General features: G+C 36.0%; 3 protein-coding genes across 4 annotated transcripts; 2 read left to right on the top strand and 1 right to left on the bottom strand.

Moving 5' to 3' along the window:
* Positions 1-1081: 1081 nt before the first annotated feature.
* Positions 1082-1635, top strand: LOC137736135 (uncharacterized). Its single transcript, XM_068475461.2, has 2 exons — positions 1082-1096; positions 1297-1635. The coding sequence occupies exons 1-2, from the start codon at positions 1082-1084 to the stop codon at positions 1633-1635; spliced, it is 354 nt and encodes a 117-aa protein (XP_068331562.2).
* A 1586-nt stretch (positions 1636-3221) lies between these two features.
* Positions 3222-5736, bottom strand: LOC137737062 (perakine reductase). 2 transcript variants are annotated; one of them, XM_068476414.2, is made up of 7 exons: positions 5469-5736; positions 5044-5223; positions 4691-4894; positions 4401-4573; positions 4171-4267; positions 3767-3920; positions 3222-3613 (listed from the first exon to the last, which is right to left on the bottom strand). In XM_068476414.2, exons 1-7 carry the CDS (start codon positions 5526-5528, stop codon positions 3438-3440), a joined length of 1044 nt encoding a protein of 347 aa, XP_068332515.2. In that variant the 5' UTR covers positions 5529-5736; the 3' UTR covers positions 3222-3437. The 2 variants fall into 2 exon arrangements, with proteins under 2 accessions (XP_068332515.2, XP_088538331.1); XM_088682205.1 differs by having other exon boundaries at positions 4401-4894; positions 5469-5662.
* Positions 5737-12027: 6291 nt separating this feature from the next.
* LOC137737296 (transmembrane emp24 domain-containing protein p24beta3) lies at positions 12028-15368 on the top strand. Its single transcript, XM_068476738.2, has 4 exons — positions 12028-12334; positions 13830-14016; positions 14260-14367; positions 15072-15368. The coding sequence occupies exons 1-4, from the start codon at positions 12128-12130 to the stop codon at positions 15203-15205; spliced, it is 636 nt and encodes a 211-aa protein (XP_068332839.1). The 5' UTR covers positions 12028-12127; the 3' UTR covers positions 15206-15368.
* Positions 15369-17760: the final 2392 nt, after the last annotated feature.

The following is a 17760-nucleotide window of genomic DNA, read 5'->3' as shown; positions in this document are numbered from 1 at the left end:
TTAGGAGGTTATAGAAAAAAATAGAATTAAAAAAATATGAAACAAATTTTGTGAAATAGAAATTATAGGAAAAAAATAGAATTTAAAATAAAATGAAACAAATTTTGTGAAATAGAAGTTATAGGAAAAAAATGAAATTTAAAAAAAAATATGAAATAAATTTGTAAAATAAAAGTTATAGGAAAAAAATAGAATTTAAAAAAAAATATATGAAAAATAGAAGTTATAGGAAAATTTTTGTAAATAAAAAATAATAATAAAACTGTTAAAAAAATATTCAAAGAATTCATGTCGGTTATAACCGACAGGAAATCCAACATAAGCAAAAAAAAAATGCAGCCAGCCCTCCAGCCCTCTCCGATTTTGTGGGGCCAATCCTCTGGCCTAGCCCTCGGTTGGAAACAGTTTTCGAACTATTTTCGGTCCTTTGGCCCTCTGGACCCTTTGGTTAGAGATGACTTAAGGCCATCTCCAACCGAGGGCTAGCCAGAGGGCTCGTTTTAGCCCTCTGGCCCTCCAAGATTCTCCAAGATATTAATATTTTAATGAACAGTACATGGCCATATTTGTCTCCATCTCCAACCGATGGCCCTCCAAGATTCTCCAATATATTAATATTTTAATGAACAGTACAGGGCCATATTTGCCTCCGTCTCCAACCGATGGCCAGAAGGCTCGTTTTAGCCCTACCACAAAAAACGCCCTCCAATCGAGGCCCAAAGGGCCATAAGGCCAAACATAATTTATTATTTAAAAACTACAACTTAAATTCAAATCCAACAGCTAAGTGACGTCAGCTAGCCGTTGGATTTGAATTTTTCTTTTGCTATAAATAGGGTGGATATTGGGTTATAATTCACACAACTTTGAATTCAATTTATTTCAATTCAATCTCTTTCAATTCAATCTTTTTCAATTCAAGTTTGCAATGAATTCCAACTTTGGATCCTCTTTGGATTCCAACTGGGGGTCTTCATCCAATTCCAAATTAGAAGAAAAATGGACGCAAATGAGATGAGAAGATGAGGAGTCTGATGAAGGAGTTTAAGTAAGGCGCAACAAACAAAACATAGTAACAGCCATGGTTGTGGCCATGGTATGTCAGCCAACTGAGGAACAACCTCAATGGGGTGGCTTATTGCTGGTCGCTCTTACAAACCACGAAACAGAGCGATGTCGCATGCCAATCTGATGATCAACTACTTCAACCCCAACTCGGTGTACACAGAAGAGGATTTCAAGCGTCGCTTCCGGATGAGGCGTCATGTCTTTGAGCGTTTATTTCGTGATGTCCAGCAAGTCAATCCATACTTTCTACAGAAGCGGGACAGAGCAGGCCGCCCTGGTTTCTCACCTTATCAAAAGGTTACTGTTGCATTCCGAATGATAGCCTATGGCTCCCCAGCTGATTTTATGGATGAAACCCATGGTATGTCTGAGTCTACATGCCTTGATACTCTTCAACAATTCTGTGACATAATTCTTCAGGTTTACAAAGACGAGTACCTCTGCGAGCCAAATCAAAAAGATCTGAATTGGCTCATTCGCAAAGCTGAAGACCGTGCATTTCCGGGCATGATAGGGTCATTAGACTGCATGCATTGGGATTGGAAAAATTGTCCCACCGGATGGTAAGGAGGCTTTAGTGGAAGGTCGAGAAAGCCAACTGTTGTGTTAGAGACGGTTGCCTCATATGACACATGGATTTGGCATACTTTCTTTGGAGTCCCTGGATCCTAAAATGACATTACAGTTCTTGGGCGTTCACCCCTTTTCAATAACTTGACGAAAGGTAAAGCACCTCAACTTCACTACTACATCTACAACCGTCAATACAATATAGGGTATTACTTGGCAGATGACATCTACCCAAAGTGGGCGACACTTGTCCAAGCAATTCCAAACCCTAGAAATGACACAGAAAAGTTGTTTATCTTACACCAAGAGGCATACCAAAAAGATGTTGAGAGAGCTTTCGGTATTCTACAAGCATGGTGGAAGATTATTAGCAAACCAGCAAAAGGGTGGAGTCGAGAAAATTTGGACTCCATCATGATGTCTTGCATCATATTACACAATATGATAGTGGAGGATGAACGAGATGGGTATATTGATGGAGAGTCCAATGACAACCAAGAAAATCCAAATAGGTCAAGAAGGGCTCGTGTAAAAATATATGATGGGCCTAATTTGCCTTTCAATCTAAGAACTAATAGTATCTCTATAAATGAGTACATGAAACGCTATAGAATGATACGTTCTCGTGCCACAAACAAGTACCTACAACATGATCTTGTTGCACATCTTTGGGCCAAAAGAAGCATGGAGTAGGCGTTTAAGTTTTATGTTGTTAAATGTTTTTTCAAATGTTGTTTAAGTTTCATGTTGTTAAATGTTTTTTTTATGTTTTATAATTTGTATGTTGGTTAATGTTATTTAATATTATTTCATACTGTTTAATGTTGTTTCATGTTACTTAATTTAATTTAATGTTGTATAATGGCTTAGGAAGTTATAGGAAAAAAATATAATTTAAAAAAAATATGAAACAAATTTTGTGAAATAGAAGTTATAGGATAAAAATAGAATTTAAAATAAAATAAAGCAATTTTGTGAAATAGAAGTTATAGGAAAAAATGGAATTTGAAAAAAAAATGAAACAAATTTTGTAAAATAAAAGTTATAGGAAAAAAAATAGAATTTAAAAAAATATTAAAAATAGAAATTATAGGAAAAATTTTGTAAATAAAACTATAAAAAAAAAATTCAAATGCAACGGCTAGCTAACGTCAGCTAGCCGTTGCATTTGAATTTTTTTCTTAAGCATTCTTGTCGGTTAACCGACAGGAAAATTGAATTTTCTGGCCAGCCTTCCAACCCTCTAGCCCTTTTAGATGGAATTGTATAAATCATCCAAGTGGGCATATTCAACTTCAGTCCAAATCGAATTTCCTATTCAAATTATGTTCAGTTCTAAACCATAAGACCATCGTATTAATGCATTCAAGCTTGTTAGATCCCTAAGATGAAATTTTGATAGAAAAAGTTCGATTAGGATGGGGTAGGTTGATAAGAAACATAACGGCAAGGGCATTATATTCAGAGGAAAAACCTCACCTTTCATAGAGGAGACATAACGTAAGGAGATAGATTGACTTTAGAAAAAGAGACAAGGAGATTGGCGTACAGAGGAAGTGCTAACATCATTGCTAGCATGCAAATAGAAATAGCAAACGATGACCGATTGATATATAGATCATACACTCAGGGTTAAAAGTTAATTACTTGAAGAAGATGAAGCAGAAGACATAAAAAATTGCCAACACAAGAAAAGAAGCGAGACCGAGGGATCTCCATCTCCACTGGTGCAAGTGCAATTATGCAAACCAGAAAGATAAATTTGAGTACTTTTTTCATTTTTGGCACAGAGAACTTGATTACTTTGATGGGGTATTTGCATAGTTCCAGACATATTTTGCAAAAAGTTCAAATTCTCGGTCACCACCAACTTCATCACTGGGCACACCGTCAGAAATTTCTTTCAAGTCCTCATCCGTAAGCTTCACATTCAACGATCCAATGTTGATATCAAGGTTCTTAACTTGAGTTGTCCCTGCATATAATCAAAATCGAACTTGAGTATTTTTTTTAATTTTATGATTCACTTGAAATATCTGTACTGTAGTGTTTAAAATCCACAATCAATAACAAAGAGTAAGAGAACAGCATTATGTTTAAGAGAGAGTACTGTAAGATGTAATCATACCAGGGATTGGGACATTATAATTGTCCTGATGGAGAAGCCATGCTAGAGCTAATTGAGGAGCAGTGCAGGCATGCTGTGTTGCAAGGCTGGCAAATTTGCCATAAAGTAGTTTGTTCTTTTCCAAATTCTCGCCATTGAACCTCGGATGTGTATGCTGGGACACCACCACAATAATGTGAGTTCGGAGTTAAGGGTGATTGCTCTAACAAAATAAGTATCCCAAACCTATGTTGATATATATATATATATACATTTTTTTTGTTGTTCTCTCTCTCTCTCTCTCTCTCTCTCTCTCTCTCTCTCTCTCTCTCTCTCTCTATATATATATATATATGTGTGTGTGTGTGTGTGTGTGTGTGTGTGTGTGTATTTATATCTCTATATACAAGTGAAGTCATACATACCAGCAAACTCTCTTCAGGCAAGCTCTCTACAATTGCCTTCCCACCGAAGAATCCACGACCAAGTGGACTATATGACACTATCCCGATTCCAAGTTTCCTGTAAGGTGTGATACAGATTAATATTATTTTTTTTCCCCTCAGATTTTGAAAACATCAATCTTCACCTAGCTAGGAAAATAAACTTGTGGTACTTGACATTGTAAAACTCAGATAGGTGAAAGGTAACAAACCGGCAAAGGGGAATAATCTCATTTTCGATTTCACGACTCCACAGAGAATACTCCATTTGCACAGCAGTGATGGGATGAACAGCATGAGCTCTAGTTATTGTGTCAGCACTAGCTTCTGACAGACCAATGTATCGGATTTTTCCTTCATTTACCAGCTTCTTAAGCTCCCCCATCTTTCCTCCCAAAAAGATAATTCGTTCCAAACAGATATCCATCAACATATAAAGATATAAAGATATTTGGATATAAAGGATGAAAAATGGAACGGCGAAAAGTCTCTGGATGCTTACAGTATCCTCAATTGGCACTGAAACATCAACGCGGTGCTGATAGTAGAGATCGATGTAGCTGACATCCAGCCGCTTAAGACTAGCTTCACAGCATGACCTCACATATTCCGGGTTCCCATTCACCCGAAAGTCATAGTTTCCTGACATGGCAATGCCAAATTTTGTAGCCAATTGAACTTTCTCTCTAGGAAGCCGTTTCAAAGCCTAAAAGTACAAGAAGAGTAAATGATCTGAAAAGTATTTTTCTAACAAACTTATATCGCTTTTAGATGGCATGTCTTAGTGCTAGAGCTCATCAAATCTCATCTTTCATTCAAATATGGAAAGAAAAAAAAATAAAGAAAGAATATTACGGCTCCAAGCAAGATTTCGTTGTGATGATTAAGGCCGTAAAGATCTGAAGTATCAAAGAAGGTGATGCCCCTATCAAATGCTTCCTTAATAATTGTACATCCAGCTTCATCAGAGAGCGGAGCTTTGTTGCCATTGTATGTCCCAGATAGTCCCCCACATCCATAACCCAGTCTAGAAACCTGCAGTGCAGGAAAAAAATGAAACCCAACGAGGAGAAATGAATTAATAGTAAGTTTTTTATTTTTTTTTTATTTTTAAAGTAATTACCAATTCCTTAATTAATCACTACAACCAAAGACCAATTTCCATTGATTATGTAACTAGTTCACTTGATTATATCTGCAATTAGCCTTTGATTATGTAAGTAGTTGACTTGACAGAAACTAAAACGAGACAACAAAAAAAAAAAACCTTAATCACTTACCTCCAAGCCCTGACTACCTAGTTTAACTAGTGGGATTTGAATCTGTGACTTGTCCTCCATTCTCAACGAACCCAGAGAGGTACTTCTGTAATGAAAAATTGGGTTATTGCTGGTTGCTGCTTACATGTAAAAGAGAAGAACTAACTGGAGGGCACCACTATGCAGTGCAGACACCAGATACAACCACTTTAAATGATTTGTTTACTTTTTTTTCTTGATTTATTGGAAGCAACTTGCAGTATATGATTTTATTTATTTTTCTTGATTTATGGGAGAGAGAGAGAAATAGACTATAAAAACCCAACTTTCTATATTTTATGTTGAAAATGTCCAATTCATAAACTTGCAATGTAAACAAACATGTGAAACATGATTAAAAAATAATAATAATCTCAAGACAGCTGTTCTTAAATGTTGTTATTATAAGTTAAAATAACTGTCTCATGTGAGGACAAGCTATTTAGCGTTTACTAATCATACTTAAAGATTTCAGGTAAGTAATATATTTATGAAAAATAGAAAGCTCCCCAAAATACAAAGACATAAGCTTTATATTTGTTTCAAGTGTTCACACGTTGCATCTACTACAATTTTTTCTCCAGTTTTGTGGAAATGCAAACACCGATATTACCAATTTTGAAACAAAAGATAACGAAAATATGATCCAAACTATGACCGAATCTATGTGCAAACTCTCTCTGCTATACTTTCGTACAGAAAAACAATGCATACAATGCAAGAGATGCTGACATGCTGACCAGTTTAGCCACAAATGCCTACCAATTTTTGCTTCCATAATATGCATAGAAGCATAGCGCAGTTTTCACACCGCCCGCAGATATCAGCAGAGAAGAGAATGCTTTGAAGTTATTTTCATTCATCTCAAGGTGAGGTATAATATACAGCCTTAATCCTAATCAAATAAGGAAGAATAATTACAAGAGATTACAAAGAGATTTCTCCCAAATTACACGGGATCCATCATAAACTAAGGAATCCTAAATTATAGGAAACTATACAAGTTAACAAGCAGCTTGGCAAATGCAGCAGCCGCCCTAGTGCTTCTGTTGGCTTGCCCACTTCCCCCAATGATTTCACAATCCTCTTCTGTTTCTTCTCCGCAGCCATCACCTCATTCAACGTCATCACATCAGACTCCAATTCATACAATTTCAACTCAGTCTGTTGCAATTCTTTCATGAGCTCTTTAACTTGTTCCTGCAATTTATGAGTCTATTTTTCTTCCTCTTGAACTTTAATTCTTCTTTATTCTTCAGAGATCGACTTCACTAAATAAGCAAGTAATGGCGAAACCAGAAATTTTTCACTAGGTGGGCCAGCTTAAAGATTTAAATCATTATAATAATAATAAACATGATACTGTATTTTCACATTATCAACTAGCTAAAGAAAATTTTGACAAGACGAGCCAATAATTTTCGTTATTAAACAAAAACGTGTTTAAATTCAAACAAATCCAAATTTGTACATATACAAAAATCGATGAGAAAAAAAGAATGTAAGAAAAAGAAATGGTCTATAATAAAAAATCAATAAAAACTACATGTCGAATTTTATTTTTTAGAAAACTTAATTTTAATCCTTAAAAAAGATAAGTTTTAGACTATGACCTTGTGTAAGATTAAAATCCAATTTTAGTCCCTAGTACATTTAATCATCTCATTTATTAGTTATATTTTGATGTTTTATTTATCTTTTTATTCATATTTTAATGTATTAATTACATTTAAATTTAATTTTCATTTCATTTATCATAATATTTTAATGTCTACATTTAGGCAACTAATTTTTTTTATAATATATAGTCTGATAACAATTTTGTATGTTCTTCATTTAGGTACATTAATATATTTGAATATTTCGGTATATCTATTGATACAAACATATAGGTACATTAATTCATCGATACAAACATATATATGCATTTCGGTACATACATTTTGGTACACACATTTGAGGTTTTTTATTTATTTATTTTTTTTTATTTTTTTTTAGTACAACGATATATTTTTACACTAAGGCAAAGGTGGTTCGGCTAAACCACACAATAGACAACTTAATTTGGTATCGAAATTGTCATCGACGAGATTCGAACCTAATACCTCTCATTTGAGTATTGACTTTCAGGTACATTAATTCAATATACTATATTTTGGTACATACATTTCAGTACGTACATTTTGGTACATACATTTCGTATTGACATTTATGTACATTAATTCAATATAATATATTTTGGTACGTACATTTCGGTACATATATTTCGGTACGTACATTTTGGTACGTATATTTGGGTACGTATATTTGGGTACGTACATTTCGATACGTATATTTCAGTACATACATTTCAGTACCTATATTTTGGTACGTACATTTTGGTACGTATATTTCGATACATACATTTCGGTACATATATTTCGGTACATATATTTCAGTACGTATATTTCGATACATATATTTTGGTACATATATTTCGGTACATACTTTTCGGTACATACAGTTTAGTACATACATTTCGGTATTGATATTTAGGTACATTAATTCAATATAATACATTTAGGTTCATTATAACATATTTCAGTACAATCATGTAGGTACAAAAAAGTCAATTATATATATTTCGGCACAGTACAATCATGTATTTATATATTTTGTATCACAAATTTCTTTTAATATTTTCTCATTTATGTTCTTTTATAATTAAAGAACTAAATATGTGCATATTAATAAAATTAAAATTTAATGTGGAGAGATTAAATAAAAATACACATTAAATAACAAAAATTGAATATAAATTTTGATAAAAGTACCTTCAAGGGATTAAATTGAATATGTAATCTAGCACTAGGTTTTTTTTAAAATTTAAATCTTTTGCAAGGACTAATGTTCAAAAACCCTTTTATTTTTCACCGAACGCTACCTAGGTTATAACCCAGGGTAGCCCTTAACGTGGCTCCGTCAGTGGAAACAAGAAGAGACTTCTATTCAATATATTATTGCACTACATACTTTGTCGTTTTACTGAGATCCAACCGTTGATTTTGAAAACATATATATAGAGAGAGAAATGGTTCTTTGTACACCAAGAAATTTGCTCACATGACCATCACATAATGAAACATGTTGCATGCATGACGAAAGAGAACACGTATGGCCACACTATGTAAATTGGAAAAACAAGTGAATCCATAGGCACAAAATAGGGATGCATGCAACTCGGGCTATTGGACGGGTTTGAACCATTAAACCCTACCTTGACCTTCTCGCCTTCACAATCTAAGCTCATTGTTTGAAACGAGTATTAGGCGGATTAAAATAACCCCTTTTTATCTATGTAACAATTAATTTAAGTGTTCGTAGTGTAGAATTTATGGTCTGAGTTGTGTTCAGTTGAGCTAAACCTCAACCTGACCCATAGAGATTACCTTAACTCAACTTGAACTTGGATTGAGTTCAACTAAATTCGAGTTAGCCCAACCCAAGTTTGAGTCATATAAACCGTCTCCAGATGACAAACAACATCAAAACTGGCCCAAAAGTTCCAACCAAAGGCCAATCCCACAATGAAAACCCAATAGGCCCTAAATGTCAACTTTTTTTTTTAGAGTCCTTCCCACCAATTAGTGTGAGTAGCTTCCAACCTGTCGATTCTGTTGCTGCCAGCCCTTGCCGTAGCGAGGGTCGGTGGAAGATCTGGATACTTTCTTTCTGCTTCCTCCTTTGGTTTCTTTTGCTTCCTTTCTCCATATCTATCTTTACCGTTTTAACTAGTCCGTTATACTTTATGGGCGTCCATCTTCTTGGACCTTTTTTGATCCAATTTGCATTCAGCTTTCAACACATTTTGATGCGTTTTTTTTAGAAGGTGTATAGAGTTCCAATGACATCGGCTCGAGTGTTTACACGACCACCTCCTTCTTTCTGTCTGCCTTTGTTTGTAGTGTTGTCTGTGGTAATCCCACGTGTTTTTTTCAATTTTTGACCGAGATCGGTGCGGAGTTCATGGCTGGGATACGAGGTATCACTTCATTTCATCTCTACAATACTGCTTGGTGGGAGTTGTGGTGTCGATTTGGGAAATTAGTTTTGGTTGATCGGGAAAAATTGTTACGACAGTGGGAGCAATCTGGAACATTCTGGAGCTTTGTATCAAAATTTGGGCTTTGGGTTGGGCTTTTTTAAGATAGCTTGGATATTCCCTTTTTGTCTTGTATCCCATCTTTAAAACATTTCAATGTCATACCTTATCTTCGAATTTGTTGCAATATCATACTTTCCGTCAGTTTGTCAGTCAATTCTTCTGTTAAATGCTGACATGGCTTGAGGCGGTGCTCACTCCCTATTAAAAATTAATAAAATATTAAAAAGTAATTAAATATTAAAAACTAAATGTTTAGTTAATTTTTTACACCCCTTCTTCCCCATCCATCTGTGTCCCCCCAACCTCCCTTCACCGCCAAAACCAAAACCCCATGCCCTCTCTTCCTCCATCTCCACCTCCCTCCCATGACGCTCCTCCCCTTCCCCATCCCCCTCCTCCTACACATCCATCACCCTAACCAAATTAATCCCTGTAACCAATTTCAAACAAAGCACCCCAATTCCACCCAAACCTTAACCCTAAATTTCAAATTCTTAGCATTAATCATCTCCATAGCAATGTCCACGACACCATCACCACCGTCTCCCACAGCTTCAGTTTCTACCATTACTGCCATTGCCCACGGTCCCAGTATCTACCTCGCCCCCAGTCCTAAATTTCGAATTTGCCTGTTTCCGAGAAAGCTTCAGACTTTGCTCAAGGGTTTGTGGGTTTTGGCTCAGGGGATGGGAGACAGCTATGCTTGGGTTCTGGGGTCGAAGAAGAACGGATTCGATTAGATTTTTCTGGGTTTTGGTTTAGGGATCGGAAGAGGAGGTAGGGAGTGATGTTGACGTGCCCCCGGCGGCGGCGGCGGCGGCGGCGGCGGCGGGGGGGGGGGGAGAAGTGACGGAAAAATCGGCCAGCAGAGAAGAGACGAGTGGGGAGAGAATTGACGGAATCGATCACCTACAAAAAAAATTCTGGGTTTTTTTTTGTTTCAAAATTTGTTTGTTTCTGGGTAGAGAAGAGAAGAATGAGGGAGTGGGTTTGATGGCCTGTAGGAATCGGCATTCTAAATTACGTACTGAAACGATCAACTAAGAGATATAAGTAAGTTAAGGAGCAAATTGGTGTCTGCATCTCAAAGTGTTCTACTGTCAAGAATTTTGACTACAAAATACTCACTGTATATAAAGACTCACTACAGAAGACTTCCCCGTTCATATATTCAGATAACTCGGACCTCAAAAATGAGAATGCATGAAAATACCATGCATAAAGTATGGAGGGTATGAGAAAACCCAATAAAAAGGGGAAACGAAGGAGAAAAATAATCACAAATGTCTTATGCTGATTATTTTCTCTTGAAATTGTTGGGAGGGTTCTGCATGACCATGGTGCAGATACAACCCATGACTGCAGGCACTTGGAATGAGATGACATACAACCTTAAATTCCTTCTAAGAGCTTGAACACAACAAAATATATGTCATTGAAATCACTATAAAAAATAAAAAATATGGAGTCTTACCTCATGAGATGTTTCCAAAACATCGATTTCATGTTTCATTCGTAAAAAATATTTTTTCTCAATTAGTTTCAGTGGTTAAAATTTTATTTCACAATGGAGGGTGAAGGGGGTTTTGAGAATTGAAGAAGATAAATAATACTTTAAAAGTGATTTGGTGTGTATTTGGAAATTTCTTATTTTTTTAAAATCTTATAAGGTCAAAATTGTCATTGCATAGTAAGGTATATAAATCCTTTAATATTAAATTTCAATGTGATGTGTATTCAACATTATGTGGGGTGCTAATAAAAAAAGTCATATTTAAATGATTTGATTTTTAATTTTTTAATCTAATTGGAATATGAAGTGGGCTTCGTCTCATACCACGTCAGAATTTAACAGAGAGATTGACAGAAACCTAACGAATGTCTGATATTGTAACAAATTCGTAAGATGAGGTATGACATTAAAATGTTTTAAAAGTGAGATATGAAACTATGATTGACCCAATAATTAAGGTAGTTTGTGTAATTTACCAAAAAAAAAACCCAACAGGCTCAATAATACCAAGTTGGAATTGGATCCCTTCTGGATCCACTTTATAGGAATCCTAGAGATCCTCATATCTTAATCATTCATCGTGTATCGTGCGGTCAAAAATCATTTAACTTTTTTATTTAAAATTAAACACAAATAATATCTGACAAAAACTGATTGCACGATAAATTTCTAGAATGTAAGAATCCCTAGGATCTTCACAAAATGGATCCGGAGAGGATCCTTTTCCAAGTTGGAATTGGATCCCATCTTTCCTTCTAAGTTGATTCGTCTGCTTACGTGGAACGAGCGACGTGTCAAGGACGTATGGTCGAACGCCACGTATCAGTCTGCGTTTTCACGGACGTCAGTAAACCAAAAACGCGAATGGTTTGAAAACCCACACATAGACCACCTTCCCCTCTCCTCCTCCTCCAACTTCAAGCTGTCGTCTTGGAGTTTGAATATTTCAGACCCGAAAACAGAAAAGACAAAAAAAAAAAAAAAATGGAGGGAAGGGCGAGGGGTTTGACGCTGATTGGCCTTCTTTTGGTGAGCTTCGTCGGAAAGATCGCATCGCTATCGGTGACAGTGAACGACGTTGAATGCGTGTACGAGTACGTGCTTTACGAAGGCGATACCGTTTCGGGCAACTTCGTGGTCGTCGATCACGATATTTTCTGGGGCGCCGATCATCCCGGCCTCGATTTAATCGTGAGATCTTTTTTTTTTTTTTTTTTTTTTTTTGTTTTTTTTTTTGTTATCGCTACACCGCAAATGCATCGAAATTTAGCCAAATTGGGATTTTAGGGTTTATGGAAGGGAATAATTTTTGGGGGTTTTGTTTGGTGTGGAAAGGATCTGAGTGTAGATTGTAGTTTTCAAATTGTTTGGTATTAAAATTTGTTAGAACTTTTTGAAAGTGTTGATTTTTGAACTAATGCGGTAATTGAAGCTGCAATCTTGATGCTTGTAAGTCCAACGCCAATTGTGAAGATTCTTTGATATTCATAGTTTATTGTATCGAATTTCAAGCCCTGAATCGAAAAATATGGATAACTGATAAGACTATTGATCAAAGGTTTGATCTTTTTTAAGTCTTTGTAGCATCATCCATGAAGTAGGGAATAGTTCGAGTAGGAATAGTTCAAGTAGCTAGGAAACTATGAGAACCGGGGGAAGGTCTTGGAGTACTTTTGAAATTAGGGCTACACTGGCTGTCTGCCTGTATCGCTATAGTCTAATTCTCCAAATCAATTGAGTAGTGGATCACAATGCAGATGGCTACACGTAGTAATCCCTACAGGTGTGCTTAGTAGGGATAATCTGTGGTAATTTCATGAAAGTGGTAAGTTAAATTTCAGTTTGAATTATGGCATTTGAGTTGAAATTTATGTCAAATTTTATTGTTCTAACCTTCAAAGTAATGTTAGATTTATTCAACTATAAGCAAGATAGGACATTTATAATAGTACTGCAGTCAACATATGGTTGTGAGGCTTTGGTTTATAAACTTTAAATTTAGATGTGGTGTGTAGGGCTTTGAACCACCTGGGGGCCTAGCCCTACCAAATTCCTAATGTTGGTTATTAGAATTATTAGTTTTCAGCTGCAAGTAATTTTGATCTTACTATGTTTCACTGTTGGGTATACTTTACTTAATATTTATGTCGCCCCATGTTTCCTTGTAAGCAAAATGGGTTTAGGTTCTTGTTCAAATAAATAAACTTTGACATTGGTGGACAAAAAGGGGTCAGCTTTTTGTTTGTAAGAATTCAGAAGAGTCAGTTCAATACATGCTTATTCTCTACGCTGTAGCTTGGGAATCTGTTTTCCCATGGCTTAGTGTTGGTTGGGTGTTGCCTAAGAGCATAGGAAATGGTTTATCTGGCTAGATTGGAGTTTGATTAGTAGACTATTCGTGATGTTGGTCTTTGGAAAACAGTTTCTGTATCTTTTTCTTAGAGTTTGTAGGTTGAGAGGAATCACTAAGCATTTGAAGGCATGCAACTATCTTTCTGTAAATGGACCAAGAAAGGCTGTCCATCTTTTATAACTATTCTAGAAATTTTGTTTTCTTAACATGCACGAGTTTTTGTTATAGTATGCTACTTGTTTCATAGGCTGCACCAGTAGCCAGTAGGTGCTTTTTCTTGCAAGTAAACTTTTCCAATGATGAAAAAAAGACTGATGTTGGTATTTTGTGCAGGTGACATCTCCTGGGGATAATACGGTGCACACTTCAAAGGGAACATCTGGTGATAAGTTTGAGTTTAAAGCCCCAAGAAGCGGAATGTACAAATTTTGTTTTCACAATCCTTACTCAACACCAGAGACTGTTTCTTTTAACATACATGTTGGTCATATTCCCAACGAGCACAATATTGCCAAAGATGGTTTGTGAAAAGCTTTGTCAATAAGTTTTCGTTATGTTATTTTCGTTTCCGTTTTCAATTGTGGTGCTGCAATTTGAAGTAATTTGTTGCCTTGACAATCAAAAAGAAAATAGCTTTTGCCTTTGAATGTCAAGTACTCTGAATTGCTTGTTGAAGTGTGTTGATCTCAGTAACATGTTCTAGACTTTCAATAGTATCTCCATCCTTCGGTTTTTTTAACCATTAGATGTTGGTTTGTTGCAGAACATCTAGACCCAATAAATGTTAAAATTGCTGAGCTTAGAGAAGCATTGGAGTCAGTTACATTAGAGCAGAAGTACTTGAAAGCACGTGATGTTCGACATCGTCATAGTAAGTTTTCTTTCTCTCTTTACCAAAGAAAGTTAACAATGATAGGGTCATGCTATATCAGCGTATCCTACTGGCAGTTAGGTTTATGCCTTATTTGTTAATGGGATCCTCTCTCTTTTGTGAGACATTTGTGTATTTCCTGAATTTTAATATCTAGGATGTCCTCTTGTCAAATGTCTTCTGGGTGATTTTTGATAGGATTGAAAGGGTTATCTTGGAATTATCAAGTGCTGAATAAGTATGTACTGAGTGTTCAAAACTGAAGAATTTGTGTGCAGTAGGTTCAACATGTGTGTTAGCTAAAAGTTTCAAGTCTTAATTCAGCGTATGAAAACATATTGGCAGCACATCATTGAGAACATTTTAAAACATCAATCTATCATTAACCTGCTTAGGTACTTATGTGATATTCAACTTTTTGATTGTGTGCACGTCTTATGAAGTCAAAAACTCTCAGTAACAGCAAAATGAGGGTCATGAATTGATTCCATGGTGTCACTGCTGCCATGGACATGCGGCATATTGGGTTGCAAAACTACATTATTAGGGTTAACGGATTCTCACAACTATTTGTCCATAGCTAACCTGCTTCTTTTTAGCTCGTCTCAGTACTAAGTAACAAAATAATGCGGTAGATCCTTCATGTTTTAGAACCTGGCACCATCTTATGATTCTGATCACATGCTTTTTTGTGTCTGTCGCAGCAAATGAGAGCACAAGGAGGCGGGTTGTGTTGTATACAGTGGGAGAGTATCTTGCGCTAGCTGCTGCAAGTGCCTTGCAAGTCGTTTACATTCGCAAACTTTTCAGCAAATCGGTTGCATACAATCGGGTTTGAACTGCTTGGTTCTTGTTATCGTCTATTTTAACACAGGATGAACCTCATAGATTATTTCAAATACGTTTTCTGTGTAACAAGTTATGAAAAGTTTATACTATTTTGGTTCTTAGTTTTCAAATACATTGACCTACACCTTGAAATGTCATGGTTTTAGTTGGTATATGGGAGTTCTTCAAAAATACCTATTTATATATTAGGTACATTAGAAGCTAATCTTTTTCTCAAAGATAATGTTACTTGGACACACAACTGATACACTTGTTGACACATATTCATATACGAGTCTCGGTTCACATTTCCACTCCGATTGTAGAATGGTTTTGATATGGTCCAAATAGAAAGTTTTTTATAATTTTTATTTCGAAAGTTTGTGTTCATTTGTGAACCTATCTAAACAGGTTTAATCTAACAACAAATTAAAGCTCCCCCTTTCTGAGAGTCTCTTGTCAAATTCTTCCTCCCTCTTCCGTCGCTGACCCTTGTCAAAAGTCGGTGGCCGTTTCCTGCTTCTTCTTTTTTTCTGTGTGCTCGTTGCCCTGCATTTTGTCCGCGTTGTTTTGCCCCAATCTACACAGAACCGAATGCAATGACGTTCTAGAATTCATATAGCCGACCTTACTTAGTGGGAAAATGCTTTTTTGTTGTTTTGCCCCCAATCTACCTCGTCTTTTGCCCTAAGTTATGATCCCCTCTTCATCCAATCTATGTTTCCTGTTGACCTCCATGTTTCTCTTCATTCCCCATCCTATCCTCCCCACCTGGCTCTGGCCTTCCTCGATCTCGCATCATTCCAGATCTGCAGTCACTTTTTCTTCACGCGAATTGTTGCGAACCCTTGGAAAGGTGCGTATAGCTTTGGCTCCGGTGATCACAACATCACCTTCCTTGTGTATGCCTTTATTGGCAATGTTACCGGTGGGATATCTTTCTCCCTGGTTTCTTTCAATTTGTGGCTCAGACCACTAGTTTTTTCAATATGTGGCTCACATCAATTTGGTGCTGGATGGAGGACGTTTGGCACTTTCTTTTCCATCACTTTTGGGGTGTCGGTTGGCTAGATCTCTGGCATTTGCTGGAGATGGTGGTGCACGGTAGCCGGTTGCAGTGCTTCGATGGCGATTGTGGTGCAGGCTGCTTTGAGCTGTTCTGTGCTTTGATTTTTTTTGTCTGGGTTGTCTATTTGGACTTTGTTTTGCTTGGGGTTCAATAGTATGTTTAGAGGGATGTTAGCTACCGGTCCCTTTTACCTTTCTCTACTTACCTTTTTAATTTATTTCTTGCCATGTGGATTCAACTATCAATTTAAACTCTATATGACTAACCACAAGATGTGGTCCAATTTACAAATTGCCACCTTCAGCTGGCGATTTCCTGGTGCGTTTCTGGCAGGAGTTCGGAACCAGTTGAGAGCACTTTGTGGCTAGAGGCAAGCCGAATCTCGAGCAGAGATTAGACCCACCCTTTAAGTGTGGAGACACTAGGAATGGGCAAAATACCCGCAGTTATGGGTAACTGCGGTTACCCGCTTATTTAAACTTTACGGTTATGGTTATGGCTAAACGTTTAGATAAATAAACAGTTATGGATATAACCGTTTACTCGTGAAATTTAAATGGATGGTTATGGATATTAACCGAGGTTATAAACGGGTAACCATTTATCTATTTATTTTATATATGCAATGTTGAATATTTTAAAAATAAAATTATATATACATATATATATATATATATATATATGTATGTATGTATGCGGCTGTTTGACAAGGGATGGGAAGTTGTGTTATTAGCCAAACAATCACATCTCTTCAATTTGAATGTTGCATCTTTTGATTGTTGCCAAAAAGACATGATTCACGGTCAACAAGTGTAATTCTTCTTCTAACCATGTTCTCTATCGGACAAAACTTAAATCAATGTTATTGACTATAGTGCATGGTTTATATAGCTAATTATAATATAATGTAGCTCATTGTATATATTATGTTAATACTTTACATAATGGGTAAAATAACCCAAGAATACCATCTTCTAAACAGTTTTCGTAACCTAAGAATACTTAGCAAATATTATATTACTTTCATTGGTAACAGTTAAAATATCGTCCATAAACTATTATTTCAATTATTGGAATGGTATAAGGACTTAAAAAATTAAAATACTGAAATGTATGATGAATGTTACCTATAGCGGTGTTTAATTGTAAAAAAAAAAAAAGAGAAAATTATGACAATTTTTTTTCAAGTTGTTAAAAAACATGTAGACGGGTGAAAAAGAGGTAATGGTAAAAAAAAAAAAAATGATAAACGGGTTGAAAAGGATAAATGGGTAAACGGGTATTAAACGGTTACGGTTAAATAGGTATGTGGTTATGAGTATAGTTAACTGTTTATAAACGGTTATGGGTATGTGTATAACCGTTTAAGCAATTACTCAATGGGTAAACGGTTATGCTAATATGAGTATTAACGGTTATGAGTAAATAACCGCGGTTACCCGCCCGTCATAACTGTTGCCTATCCTTGGGAGACACTTCGTGATCTTTACCAAAAA

This window comes from Pyrus communis, chromosome 13 (assembly GCF_041283825.1).
Source record: "Pyrus communis isolate YQ-2024b chromosome 13, ASM4128382v1, whole genome shotgun sequence".
Classification (NCBI taxonomy): domain Eukaryota; kingdom Viridiplantae; phylum Streptophyta; class Magnoliopsida; order Rosales; family Rosaceae; genus Pyrus; species Pyrus communis.
The sequence above is the reverse complement of the archived record's forward strand: the minus strand, read 5'-3'. Positions and strand labels throughout refer to the sequence as shown.

What these genes read in the sequence shown, in the direction of transcription:
- LOC137737062 (XM_088682205.1), bottom strand. Translation starts at nt 5,528, where the DNA reads ATGGAGGACAAGTCACAGATTCAAATCCCACTAGTTAAACTAGGTAGT. An exon ending in GAGATTATTCCCCTTTGCCG is followed by an intron (nt 4,268 to 4,400) that starts GTTTGTTACCTT and finishes CACACCTTACAG; the next exon opens with GAAACTTGGAATCGGGATAG. An exon ending in TTATAATGTCCCAATCCCTG is followed by an intron (nt 3,614 to 3,766) that starts GTATGATTACAT and finishes GATTATATGCAG; the next exon opens with GGACAACTCAAGTTAAGAAC.
- LOC137737296 (XM_068476738.2), top strand. Translation starts at nt 12,128, where the DNA reads ATGGAGGGAAGGGCGAGGGGTTTGACGCTGATTGGCCTTCTTTTGGTG. An exon ending in GCACAATATTGCCAAAGATG is followed by an intron (nt 14,017 to 14,259) that starts GTTTGTGAAAAG and finishes GGTTTGTTGCAG; the next exon opens with AACATCTAGACCCAATAAAT. An exon ending in TGATGTTCGACATCGTCATA is followed by an intron (nt 14,368 to 15,071) that starts GTAAGTTTTCTT and finishes TGTCTGTCGCAG; the next exon opens with CAAATGAGAGCACAAGGAGG.